General features: G+C 40.5%; 1 protein-coding gene and 2 long non-coding RNA genes across 10 annotated transcripts in view; 1 reads left to right on the top strand and 2 right to left on the bottom strand.

The window, feature by feature from the left end:
• Positions 1-2,429, bottom strand: part of LOC146761006 (uncharacterized) — a 38,063-nt gene extending 35,634 nt beyond the window's left edge. The window contains exon 1 of the long non-coding RNA XR_014945731.1: positions 2,311-2,429. This is a non-coding gene — a long non-coding RNA (uncharacterized LOC146761006). The remainder of the gene's footprint in view (positions 1-2,310) is intronic.
• On the top strand, positions 490-2,631 carry LOC146761005 (uncharacterized). Its single transcript, XR_014945732.1, has 2 exons — positions 490-790; positions 2,007-2,631. It is a non-coding gene; the product is annotated as an uncharacterized LOC146761005 (long non-coding RNA).
• Positions 2,632-8,336: 5,705 nt separating this feature from the next.
• RAPGEF2 (Rap guanine nucleotide exchange factor 2) overlaps positions 8,337-13,518 on the bottom strand; it is a 162,103-nt gene continuing 156,921 nt past the window's right edge. For all 8 annotated transcript variants that reach the window (XM_032443993.2, XM_032443995.2, XM_032443997.2 and 5 more), the window contains 2 exons: positions 11,713-12,018; positions 8,337-10,479 (listed from right to left, as the gene is read on the bottom strand). In XM_032443993.2, the coding sequence (XP_032299884.1) occupies positions 10,454-10,479; positions 11,713-12,018 (332 nt within the window). In that variant the 3' untranslated portion in view covers positions 8,337-10,453. The remainder of the gene's footprint in view (positions 10,480-11,712; positions 12,019-13,518) is intronic.

Below are 13,518 nucleotides of genomic sequence, written 5' to 3'. Positions count from 1 at the left end.
GAGCAGAACACGACTGCACTGAAAACTGGCTGGACAGCCAGGACTAGGGCATGGATATCAGAGGTAAAAGTTCAATTGAAGACTGATAATTAGTGGTGTACTCTAAGACTTAGTACTGGCTCCAGTCCTGCTTAACATCTTCATTAATGGCCTGGATGATGGGCAGAGTGCACATTCAGCAGTTTTACTGTTGACACAGAACTGGAAAGAGTAGCAGAAACACCAGATGGCCACAGTGCCACCCAGAGAAACCTCAACTGTCTGGAAAACTGTCTGTCAGGAACCTCACAAAGCTCATCAAGGAGAAGAAAAGAGATCTGCACCAAGCAAGGAAAATGCACATGCATCCAGCTGGAAAACAGCTTGGCAGAAAAGGATGTGGAAATCTTGTTGCGATACAAATTTGAACAGTAGCCAGCAGTGTGCCCTAGCAGCAAAGAAGGTGAATGGTTTCCTGGGCTAGATAAAGAGGAGTGATGCAAACAAGTCGGGGGAGACAATGCTTCCCCTGCTGATGAGGCTACATCTGGAGTGCTGTGTCCAGATCCAGGCTCATCAGCACAAGAGAGACCTGGACACACAAGAGTGGATCTAAAGAATGGCCAGAAAGGCACCTATGGGACTGGAACACTTCTTCTATGAGGCAAGGCTGACACTGAGCTGTGACTGCTCAACCTGGAGAAAAGAAGACTCAAGGGGATCTCAGCCATGTGTACAAATACCTGAAAGGGAAGGTGCAAAGAGGATGGAATTGAGCTGATTTCAGCAATACCCACTACCAGGACATGAGGTAATGGATGCAAACTGGAACACCAGGCAGCACTTCTGTGCCATGCAGTTGCCAGAGCCCTGGCACAGTCTGCCCAGAGAGGCTGTGGAGTCCCCTCCTCAGAGATCTCCCAAAGCCACCTGGACATGGGCATGGTAGCTGCTTTGGGTGGCCCTGCTGCACCCAGGGCTGGACCTGATGGGATTCTGTGCAATCTTATACAAACCACTTCACAAGTGCTACATGCTTTTAGGAAATGGAAATGTACACAGAAATGGCTAAACATCACTCACAAGGAATTTGCAGGTGTACCTATGAAAAAGACATTCTAAACATCAACATCTAACTTAGATCTATGTATGGCAATGTGTACAAACGCCAATGGTTTAAATTAGCTGATGAGGAAAGTTTTTATCTAAATCCCTCATCATGTGAGCTCTCCAAAAGCCATTTTGCTAAGCTGCATATATGCTTGATTTTGAGATCTTTTGCGCTGTTCTGTTTTTGCCCAATTTTGAAGTTGTCAGTTCAGTTATAGTGGGTAGTACCTCCCAGGGAGACGTATGTTTTGTCTTGCAATTGGCAACACTTACCAGGTCACTGTTGCTGTGCAACTTCCCCCACTTAATAGTAATTGCACATTAAGTCGTCTCTTCTAAAATCATTGACTGAATAGTCAAGTAGAACACCAGCTTGAGAGTAAAGCTTGTTGGAATGTTGACTTGTTTGTAAATGCCTGCAGTCCTCCAAGAAACCGACAGCGATGCACTTGTTCCTGATAGAGCAAGTTGAAGACAGCCCCTGTTGTCAGCTTGCATGATTTTGTTTTTCTATACAAGGCTTGCAGCATTTGGTGCGTATTTTTTCCAAAAATCTCCAGCATCCAGATTTTTGTTTTCCAGTTCTGACAGTATAACAAAGACTGAAACATGCTTTGCAAAAGCACATTTTGGAGAAGATAATTGCTCCTTCAGGCATTATTACTGAAGATAATCCATAATCTTTTTTCATCCTCATAATGCATTGCATCCAGAGTAACCAAAGTTTTCTGCACAATAGTACTCACGTCCCTCTGAAACACAAGAGTATCACTCAGACACACTGCTAGCATTTTTATGACATATAGAAAATTGTAGGAGAAAGAATGCTGGCCTTCAAATCTCAGAAAGGCCATACAGGAGACAAGGATATAAAATGTTTTCTTTCCTACTCTTTCCAATTGATTTCCTGTTTTTAGGTTGTTTCTTCTGATGCTGGTGCAGCAACAACACTCAATAGATATGCCTACCATGACCAAAAAACTTCAAACTACATGTGACCTGCAGTTCCACATCAATGGATATACAACAGAAAGCCAATACAACTGAAATAATTTTGCAGACACCAGTACCTCATTCCAGAAGAGACATGAGTTCCAGAGATTACTTATTAGCTAGTGGCTGTATTTTCCTGCCATAGGAGTTGCTTTTTGTTGCAAGAAGATTTGCACTTTCCCCCCACCAAGGTTTTTATAAACCATTTCTAAGAGTGATTTCACTCACCGAGGTCACACAATTCTTCTTCAGAGAAATAACCTCCAAATCCACAGAATATTTGTGTCCCCACATCTTCCACAGGTTTGAAGACAGGCTGCTCAAAACTGAATAGTAGAGATGTCAAGATTGGACTCTGTAACAGCTGAGTAGGATTATGATTATTACAGTTTAGAGCGTCAGGTTCTTAACTCTTCCATTCTCCATGGACATGCTGATCACTGACAACTCAAGAGTCGGCCCACAACCACCACATTGGTGTTTTTTGGGCTAAGAACAATATGCATAAGGAAAAATAAATAAAAGTCCAGTATCTCATTACACAGCACAGCAAATAGTGTCTTTTCAAGTAGTTACTATGTGTGGGTAACAGCCTTCTATAAAATGCCAGCTCTTCTAGTTATGTTCCTATCCTAGTGAAGGAAGAGATTCCATGTTATTTAGAAACTATAAGAGTTATAGGGTTTTCCAGCAGCAACATTAGGAGAGGAAAGAGGAAAGGAATTAAATTTTTAGGTACCAAAAGCCATGCAACACTTTTACAAGTGGAAGAATCCCAAAATAGCTTTCCAGGCATCTCCAGTCATTGCATAGTGCCACAGTGAGTCATTGTCCCTGCGGTTGTTCTAGAACCATGCAGAAGTGGCACTGAGGGATGTGGTTAGTGGCAAAGTGGAATGGGTTGATGGCTGGGTGAGATGATCTTAGAGTCTGTTCCAACCTTAACGATTCCAGGAAGAACTGGTATTTTGTGCTTATAACAGGTAAAAGGTGAAGACTGGAATAAGTATGTATATACACATTCTGTAGACCTTCATAATGTCAGAAGTTTTAGTCATTCCAATACTATTTTTCTTACATAGGTATAAGGCCAAGTAAGAGGTCGATAGATTTGGCTGAACTCTCAGCTTCAAAAAACACAATTTATTGTAATAGGGGGGAAAAAGCGTTGTCATCAGTATGCAGCATTCTATTAAGTGAGTATTTTTAGCAGATTTGTGAAAGGTATTGATTGGGTACATCTGGCCAATTCCATGTTCCTAAAATCCCAGCACATTTCATTTATAAAATAATAGCTCAGGTGAAAGAAGGTGACCTTCACTGAGCAAGCAGCATGTTTTAAAAATGGTTTATGTTTGTATCTATAATTCAAGAAATCTGCAGAGATGTTTGTTTTGGTTTTTAATCCTGACAATGCTGAGCATGCTTCCAGAATGAAAAAAATAAGTTTTCTTTGTTGGGGAAATAAATAAATGTTAACGTAGATTTTACTTTACAAACGTGCATTGCCATTCTCAAAGGGCCTTCAGTCTAAATTATGCACCATATTTGATGTAGTAAGCAAAGGTAAACAGCAGGGAGGGAACTGGAGGGCAGATTTTGCTGACAACACATTAAAAGTTCAGATATTAAGCAAATACTGGTGGAGGTTAAATAAATGCACAAAGATTCCAAGAAGCACAGCTGAAGGGAGATGGGAAGCAGTGCAATAACATACAAAACATTAACCTACAGGCCCCAAACAGCGGCAACAGCAATTTGTTTGACACACCAAGGTGAATAATCAAAGGGTCATCGCTGATGACCACGTTATGCCAGCCCTGTGTCCTTGTCCCCACAGGAACTCTGGGTGACAGGGGCTGGCAGCACACTGTTCGACCATGGCACCTAATGCTGCTGGAGCTTGAATTGCTGTCAAGCAGCTTAGTCCACACGATGAGGGGACATGACCACCCTCAGTAGGCCAGCAATTTCCACTCTTTCCCTGCCTCTTATTTACATGCACTTTCAGAGAGTCAGAAATCCCTCAAAGCTGCTGCTTTCAGGCATTATACTGTTATTGGGTGACCTGCACCAAGGGGTGACATTCATGAGCGTGCAGAAGGGCTGAGGGTAGGACCTTCTCACTTACAGAGCAAAGGTTGCTACAAGGTGAGCCAACCCAGAGCTTTTTGCTACAGAACAAGTACATAGCAAATAATGTAGTCCTTGGGTACATCCCTGGAACAAAACACAACTCAAATTTTCACCTCAGTGAAATTATCCTTTGAAACAGTGGATGACACAGCTGCAGTGTCAGGGAGTGGGGAAATAAAAGGATTGCAAGGATTCTAACATTCGCTTACAGAAATACTGGGGGGGAAAAAAAACCAAAAACAATCATTTTTCCACCTTTCACAAATCAGCATGTTTTCTCCATTCCACATCAAGCCTGGGGAATGCCAACCACACACAGAGATAACTTGTTTGCAGATGACGCCAAGTTGGGAAATAGTGTTGATCTGCCTGAGGGTAGGGAGGCCCTTCAGAGGGATCTAGATAAGCTGGATCGCTGGGCTGAGGTTCAACAAGGCCAAGTGCCGGGTCCTGCACTTTGGCCACAACAACCCTATGCAGCGCTACAGGCTTGGGGCTGAGCAGCTGGATGACTGTGAAGAGGAAAGGGACCTGGGGGTGTTGGTTGATGCTGGGCTGAGCATGAGCTGACAGTGTGCCCAGGTGGCCAAGAAGGCCAATGACACCTTGGCCTGCATTAGAAATAGTATTGCCAGCAGGAGCAGAGAGGTAATCATCCCCCTGTACTCAGCTCTGGTGAGGCTGCACCTCAAGTGCAGGACAACACTACAACCAAGCACAAGTTTACAACAAAGAAGGATGAAAGGCTAACTCTGCAGGTACTAGACTCCTACTTTCAGTTAAACCATGCAAACTGAGAATCTCCCATGTTCCCAAACTTGACAAATAATTCATAAAATAGATAAACAAAATATAATCCAGAAACACACCAAGAACAAAAATAATGGAGCATGATATTCCAGCAGCTCAGAGGCATGCCAAGACTTAACAAGATGTAGAGTGCCCAACACCTGCCACAGGAAGAACTCATTGCACTCAAAGGAAAAGCCAAATCCTGGGAAACAAAGGCAAAATTGCTGTAATCAGGCACCTAATTCCCAAGCGAGTAGTTGTAAATACATCAAAACCATGTTAGCATTGGGTTCAGACAATTTAAGCTAATGGAAAGCCAATTTATCCCCAAGCTGGTGATAAGGATAGGATCAGTAAAGAGAGTAACTGTACTCTGCAAGTGGGGAGACATTTTGAAAACATTTGTCCTTGAGGTATTCACCAGATGTGCAATAAGCCTTTAAAAGAGCAGCATCCACAAGTGTTGGCATTTGGGGTCCCTAACATCAAGACAACATGAAGGTAACTATAGACACATTGCACTATTGCTTTATGCAACACTTGCTGATGTTTGCAAGCCTTAGTCCAATCCCCTATAGGGCAAGTGTGATGTTAGATGCCTAAAGACATTATCTCACTTTAGCTATTCAGAAATTATTAGAATTTGTAAGCTACCGTGAACCAGCTGAAATTGATATATTACATTATACATCACCAGAAATGGAGGAGGAAGCAACTCATTGGCTCCTTAACATCTGCAGCATAAATGTCCAGCAGCTGGAAATTATCTTCAATGAAGTGCAGGAGATGCAGGAAGATGTCAGATGCGTTAAATAAGCCTGCCACATGCCCATTTCAATGAAGATCCAAACAGAGAACAGCACCTGAAAGAAGGTTTCTGCCTGTCCCTCTGAAAGCTGGCCACTGGGAGTGCAAGAATGGAGTCCTTCCACCTGAGAAAGTGTCCAGCAACCTGAAATGAAGGCTGTGCAGTCCTGCAGGGTCACTAGCAACACCAGTTTTGCAAACAGTTTCAGGAATCTAGAAAGGAACATGTTTTTCTTGAGTGTATATTGGTCAAACATGATTAAAAGCAGCAGAGTGAAACACTATTGCTAATTATAGGGCTATGTGTATGCTGACAAAGGAATGAATCACAAAATTGTAGGGGTTGGAAGGGACCTCAAGTGATCGAGTCTGACCCAACTGCTGAAGCCTGAGCTTGCCCTGTCTGGAAGCACTCCTGGCTTTCTGAATGTTTAAGCGTAGCCTCCTGGCATTGTTTCTGGAGACTGCACACAAACCATGTCTGGGGAGGAAGGAAATGGGTGGTACTGTGCTCTGCACAGAAGCAGAGAGGCTATGTGAGCAAGCAGCAAAGATAAGCAACAGGAACAGGTTAATATGGAGGAGAACCAGGCATCTGAAGAACAACAAAGGAGGTGTGAGCAATGGGAAAGCGTATTTGTGCTACAAAGAGGAAAAGCAGCTAAGGATATCTTTTCTTAGCCAACAGAACACTTAAAACCAGCAGTTTTGGTTGCACACATTAAAAAAAAAAAAAAAAAAAAAAGAATTAAAAAAAATCCAGCCACACAAGATGCAAAGGCATTACACAAATTCCCACTCCTGTCCTACTCAAGTCTGACTTAATCTGACAGGGACAGGATGAACCTAAAACCACAGTAAGACAGAAGAAAAAGAAGAAAGGAAGAGTATTATCCAATCTAAAAGACGTTTCATGTGACAATGATGTTAGCATTACCTTTTGACTACCAGGGCTGTGGCAAAGCCTTCCATAAAAGCAGCAACAGAGGCCATCTTGTCCCAAGACTAAATGGGGATTATATGAGGGTTCCCTGCATTAACAACTGAAAACACCTCTTTCAAGTTGTACATTGATTTTGAAAAGCAGGGCCAAAGCCTGAAGGTTTGCTTTCTATCAGCACAATCCCACACGTTTCAGACCAACAAGGAAGCAAAGCCATACTGGGTCACACAGGCTACCTCCCGTTAGTCAAAGGCAGTGCTCAGATGTACCTATTACACAAAACTCAAGAGAAATTAGTTAAAAACCCTCTCGTTTCACTGGGGACACAAAAAGTATAAAAAATAAAAATAAAATTGAACACAGCACCCAGGCAATGTATTCGTGACACAGCTACTCAGGGGCAAGTGGCACCGTTTTTATTCCTTGGAATGGTATCAGTCGGATTATGCAGTTGATGATTGCCAGTGGTAGAATGTCTTCAAGATTCACAGCTCCCTGGCTTGTTCCTGAGATATAATGGCATCAATTCATGAATTGGACAAGCAGCTGCCAATATTCTGTTACCTGGGGCATATTCATTCATTTCCAGATAACTGCTGTATATAAGCAAATAAATCTTTAAAGATCATCATAATCTAGCAAAAGCTACCATTTTCTTTCATCACATTTTCAGCAGAAAAGAAAATAATCAACTTCCCTTTTACATCAGCAGTGAACCTACTTTCACTGGCAAACTTCCCTCAAAGTGTGCCATTTTCAGGCACAAGTCTGCAAGACTAAAAAGTACCCAGAATATCTGCTGGCTGTTTCCTCCCCAGGTCAAAATTGCTTTTCGGAGCAATTTTAACAACGTTCAGCCTCAGCAGATCTGTGGCATTAATGAATGCTAGAAAGGCTGTTGGTGCTACATAAGCTTTGTCCACAAAAGTATTTTTGAGGTTTCATCACATATCAGGTAACACAGAAGTATTAACAGTCATAATTAAATCAATATTTGCATTCCTCAGAGTTGACTGTGTTTCAATTACCGAACAATCCATATAAGAGAGGAAGTCTGGTACTTTGTTCCATTTCCCACTAGTTTTGAAGCAAAGAGCTTCATTTTTTAATTGTATTTCTCCAAAAGTAGCAAGCATTCAGCCCTTTCGATGGGCCTAACATTTAAGTCCCAGATCTAAAAAAATAAAGCATGCACATTTCATGGCCAAGGTTGGACACTGAGTTGAGTCTAACATCCACTTTTATTACTGAGACTACTACTAAGTGGCCTATATTACTTTAAAATACCTTTTTCAGGCACAACTCATATGAATTATTTTTCCTCCATCTCTCTACCCAAATTGTACAATATACATTCTTCACTTTCACACCATACAGAGTATGAAATCAACATGAGTCCTCCTTTAAAGCTATTAACATGCTATACATACGTAAAAGCATTCCTCCAGGAACTCCTCTTTTTGGAACTCTTTCTGCTGGGGATAAACATCAAACGTTCATTCAGCAGTACACACACAAACTTCCCCTTAATTAACAGTGGTACAAGTATATATCAAGAAAAACTCCACGCTGATAGTTTGCCCACGTCACTTGGCAATGTCCCTTTAATATTAATACACAGAGAAGTTAATATTTTTTCATAAAGTTGTTCAAGTATGTGGAACATGTAAAATGCATAAGAATCAATATGGACATCATTAATGTTATATTTATTTATTTTCCAGCTTCATACAAACTGGATGTAGAAGCATAAACATAGTACATTTCTACCATTTTCAACAAAAATATAACCAATATGTACAATTATTGTATTAAAAATACAAAAGGGATACAGACTCCACCAATGTCTTTCTAAAAGACATACAGGTACAAGTAGTATCAAAAGTATGAGGAAATCACCAGTTAATTGTACATTCTGCACTTGACATCACAGAGCGAACTGAGATTAGCAGTCCTATGGTCTACAATTACTTTATGCTTATATAACATTTGTGCAACTTGTGATAGAGCTAGGATTTTGTATTTCTATATGCACATGAGGTCCATAGCCTTGAGAATAAAACTGGCAAATAATGCATATTACATGTAAAATTACAAATGCTTAATTGACAATGTGATATATAAGCAAATAGACAAAAGCTATGATTACAGGAGAGAGAATTAAATAAAGCACTGACATTTGCCTGATACAGTGAAAAAACACTGCATTTCAATCTTTAAAATTTGAAGTTATTTACGTTTATCTACTGATCAATATGATCAGCTGAGTTCAATGGAAAAAAAAAAATCCAAGACCAGCAGTTCCTCACATTTGAGTACTACTCGGATTGGCAGCCTTCACTTCTCCGGAGTCTGTGCAAAAACAACACAAAAATAGAGGGGAGGGTCATTTCAGTCGTTATAGGTTAATAGCAGCTGTGAGCAGGTGGTTGCTACACATTGGCCTTCTCTACACATGCAGTGTTCCACAAAGCCATTAACAGTTGTGACTATTTCTGCATTGCAAAGGCTGGCATATCTAAAAAGGTTATTCTTCTTTACTTAAAGGCTTGTTTATCCCCCTAATGCCAGGTCAATAGATGGAGGCTATTTAATCAATATTAACAGCTTTCAGAAGCTGTGACATCCCAGCTTGCCTTCACTGCAATGTTATCCAGTTAATTTTTCTTGTAATATAACAACTATCGAGTAAAAAAAAAAAAAAAAAAAAAGAAATAAAGAAACAAAACAAAAAAATAGAAATAATATATAACTTAAAGGTGACGTTGCCGTCTGTCTCGTTAGAATGGGATACTTTGTTTTGAGCACGCCGTCCTGTATCCCACAAGGCACAGGTACGAGGCATGGTGACCGCTGTTCCTTCATTGGAGAGCTGTAAGAGCATGGCTCTGCACTGATCCTAGACCCAACGCCATCCCCACTAACGGGCACAAATCTGGAAGCTTTCAAGGTGGGACACGCTAAGAGAGAAGCTGGACAGTTGGGAAAGGCTGCATCCTGCAGCTCTTCCCTTCTGCCCTGCTCAGCCACGCAGCAGGTAGATGCTATCTGGGAGCTGAGGCTGGCAACCCTACTTACAGGTAGGAAATAATACTGTAATTACTAGGCAGATGCAGTATTTGATCTCAGAACACAAATGTACAAAATTGTAACAAAGGCATTGTAAACAAGCAAATAAGCACTGCCTCCTTGAAGGATTTCAATGCATTCCACTCTTGGTAGGTTAAAGGCCAAACGTAAGTTGACAACTAGCTTATCTCATTATCCCAATGAGACTAAGTGCTAGGATCACGATTAAAATTGAAAAGGAAGATTAAAAAACCCTTCCAGGCATTGGGAAGTGCAGCCAGAGTTATCGTCCTGATGTGATGATCTTGGAATTTGGAATGATACTGTGTGATGTGGCAGACAGCGACAATGGTAGCTTGGAGATTGCTGCACTGTGCATTTCAAGCAACACAGTTTGAAAAGTGCCAGGGCGATTTCTTCACAGTATTTCACATGCAAGGGGAGAAGGGACAGAAGGGGGGTTTGAGGGGGGTGGAGGAAGAAGCCCCATGCTGCTTTAAGGCAGGGAAGGAGGCAAACAGGTCCACCATCCTTTAACTATAGTTCCAAGGCTCCTATTCTAGGGATGTCTTCTTGTGCTCTCCTTTAAGGTGGTTCACTCTGGATCCAGAAAAGCCCCAAGTCTTACACAGCAGAGACTTGTTCATCTTCTGCAAACACAACAGGACAGGGGAAAATATTTAGTTCATGTAGATGAAGACCGCTACTAAATGAAACAACCTGTACTATGTTCATGTGCTTTCTGTTCCTCTCTGTTAGGTATATTAAAAAACAAATGAAAACAAAACAAAAAACCAACTATCTAAATATCTTTACATTTCAGGTCTCATGAGAAGCACTTCTCTGACATTTTATCATCTCAAAGAAAATAGAACAATCACTATTGTTGATCTGGGCGCAGTATTCTCAGGACTGGAATGCAACAGCTGTTCCTAAATATCTAGTAGCTTCATAAAGCAGTTCTTACATTTTTCCTTGAATGTATCTGACACTATTTCCTAGGGAGTTATTTGACTTAAGATTGCATAAAAATGACTGTGGCTTCTGCTGTCACTGGTAAAATACAACTAAAAGTCTCAAACTGCCACAGTAGTTCTTAAAGATTGAGGCAATCCTATTAAAGGGATCTCATCTTTTTGTCATGTTTGATTGCTGAGTTCATGCTGTACACAGAGCTTTAGTAACTAAGCAGTTAGCGAGGGAAGGAGAAAGTTAGCCTTTCTACCATTAGACAAAACAGAGCATCAAAGATTCAGATGCGTGACTTGAGCATTATCCTGCTTAGGCTGCAAGCATCTAGCTCTGAAGATGCAATCCAGCTACACGTACACGCCACCAAATAACAGAAAGACTATGTGTGTATGGTCTTTATATTGCAATACCTGAGCTAAAGCATAAAGATCGGCAAGCAAGATAGCAAATTCATGTGAAGCAGTTGGTATGGAAGACCCAGCATCCACAACAAGAGTTTCAGCTAGAACGCCGAGTGATAATCCATCTAAAACTGACCAATGATGCTCTCTGGGGGTAGGCATTTGTAGACTGAGATAAATATTTTGAGCTAGTGCCAAACACTGGATATTTTCAGGGCACCCAGGGCTTTTTATCTGGAACGTAGGCACCTCAAAAGAAGTTGCCTAAGCCAACTGCTTGGTTGTCAAGGATTCAAGGCAGACATACATTCCAGATTTTAAATGATGTTTTGCATGAACTGAATTCTTCTTTTTCCAAAAAGTAAACAGACAGTAAGGCTTGAAAGATGGAAACTCAAATTATAGCAAGAATTTCTAGTGCAACAATCACTTGCATAATCTACTTTGTGACTGAAAACAACGAACACATTTGCATGCAGCACACTTAAAATTTAACAATAAGAAATTTACCATCTTCATCTGTGGGAAACCCTTGAGACTGATAGTGAGCAAGACGTGGATCTGACTCGTTTGGTTTATGCCACTGAGGTTTGTTCACAGGCCTGCTAGTTGAATGGCCATGTGACTGTTGCTGTTGAGCCGAAGTCCCATGGGTCTCACATGTCCGTGCCACCATTCTAGACCTCTGAAGTGCAACATTGTAATCTGGAGGCTTTCTAGTTGGATGGGAAACACCTTCTGCAAACTCAGCAATAGGTATTCCTACATAACCAGGAGGAGTTGGAGGTGGCTCCCGATACCGACCTTCTTTTCGTGCTGCAAGAAAAAAAGATTGTTATGAAGTAATAAGACGAAAGCTGATGAAATCAAAATGAACAGTGAGAGTTAAATGTTGATCAACTCATGATCCAAGGAGAAAAGCCCTGAAGAAGGATGAAAGTTAAATACTACTTAGTAGATAATGAGATACTGAAAAATAAACTATACGAGAAAACTAAGAATATACAACATACATGTGATACCAATATTGTTCCAGTAGTGAAGTATTAATGAAATTAAATCACTAAATTACATGAGGAACTTGCTCTAACTTAGCAGCTGAAGCTACTCCACCAACTACACAGAATGAATCATTCACTGGTCAAAGAGACCAGTGATATGGGAGATACAAGAGTTCACAAAAGTGGCAGCCATCATGAATATCAGCTTCTCCCCAAATGCCATCCCAGTCTTAATCTTGAAGATGAGTTTTGCCCCTAAAAGTTTACCTCTTCTGTTCTTAGAAACTTGCAGGCAAGGAAAAAATAAATAAATAAATAGATATAAAATAAAATAAATATAAAATAAAACAAAACAAAATAAAATAGAAAAAAAAAAAGGTTCTAAAAACCTTACTAAGGCAAAGCTACAGTTCCAACACATAAGAGTAATGGACCTCATTCTCATGCTTTTTGCATGCGTCACTAACCACTGCTCTTATGATTTTAATTTCTACAGAATTAAGTCTTGAAATCATTCCTGCAAGAACACTAATTGAATAAGATTTTGAGCGGGAGAAGGAAAGACCACATACTTTGTGGATCTCATTGAGGTTTCTCTGTTTACCTGAACAAGAGTTACCTCTGGCCATGACCAGTGTACCCTTGCAGAGAGATTTGAGGGAAGAAACAGTGATGAAGAGTTTTAAACACCTTCAAGAACAGACCAGATGCACAATGGTTTCATGATTCTGTACTGTGGAATTTCATGTTTAAAGAAGTTAATTAAGACTCTGACCCTGAACAGTTTTTTTGTGAGTCTAACCCTTTAATGTGACTACTTACAATACAAAAGCAAACACAGCAGGAAAAAAAAACCTGGCACAGCAAACTTACTCTTCCTGCCTTGTCATGCCCTGTATATTCTTGCACAAGTGACGAGGACAACATCACCCTGCATTATGCACTATGAAATTGACTGCAAGGGCAGTACCAGCTCACAAATGGTTTTACTGGGCTGGTTGGCTTTTGCCTTGCTATTAGCAAGCCAAATTGTCTCCTATGGAATCTAAATACTTTTCTTGGACAAACACGTGTAATTGAGCAAAGCAACATGAAGAAACTTCTGAGAATTTTTATTCAAAGATTTCAGTAATTTTCATTTCAAGTAATTTTGACATAGAATAAATTCTGTTGAAAAATTCTATTGAACTATTGCAAGAGATCCATGATAAACAGAGCTGCATTTTCAAGCACAGTTAATAGTACTGAATGCATGGAAGTTATACAGCTGCAATTTTTGGATCTTTGTCACATTCTCTGAAGTCTATCAGTGTAT

This window comes from Coturnix japonica, chromosome 4 (assembly GCF_054131305.1).
Source record: "Coturnix japonica strain WE chromosome 4, WE-NBRP24, whole genome shotgun sequence".
NCBI lineage: Eukaryota > Metazoa > Chordata > Aves > Galliformes > Phasianidae > Coturnix > Coturnix japonica.
Note: the sequence above shows the minus strand (reverse complement) of the source record. Positions and strands in the feature narration are given on the sequence as shown.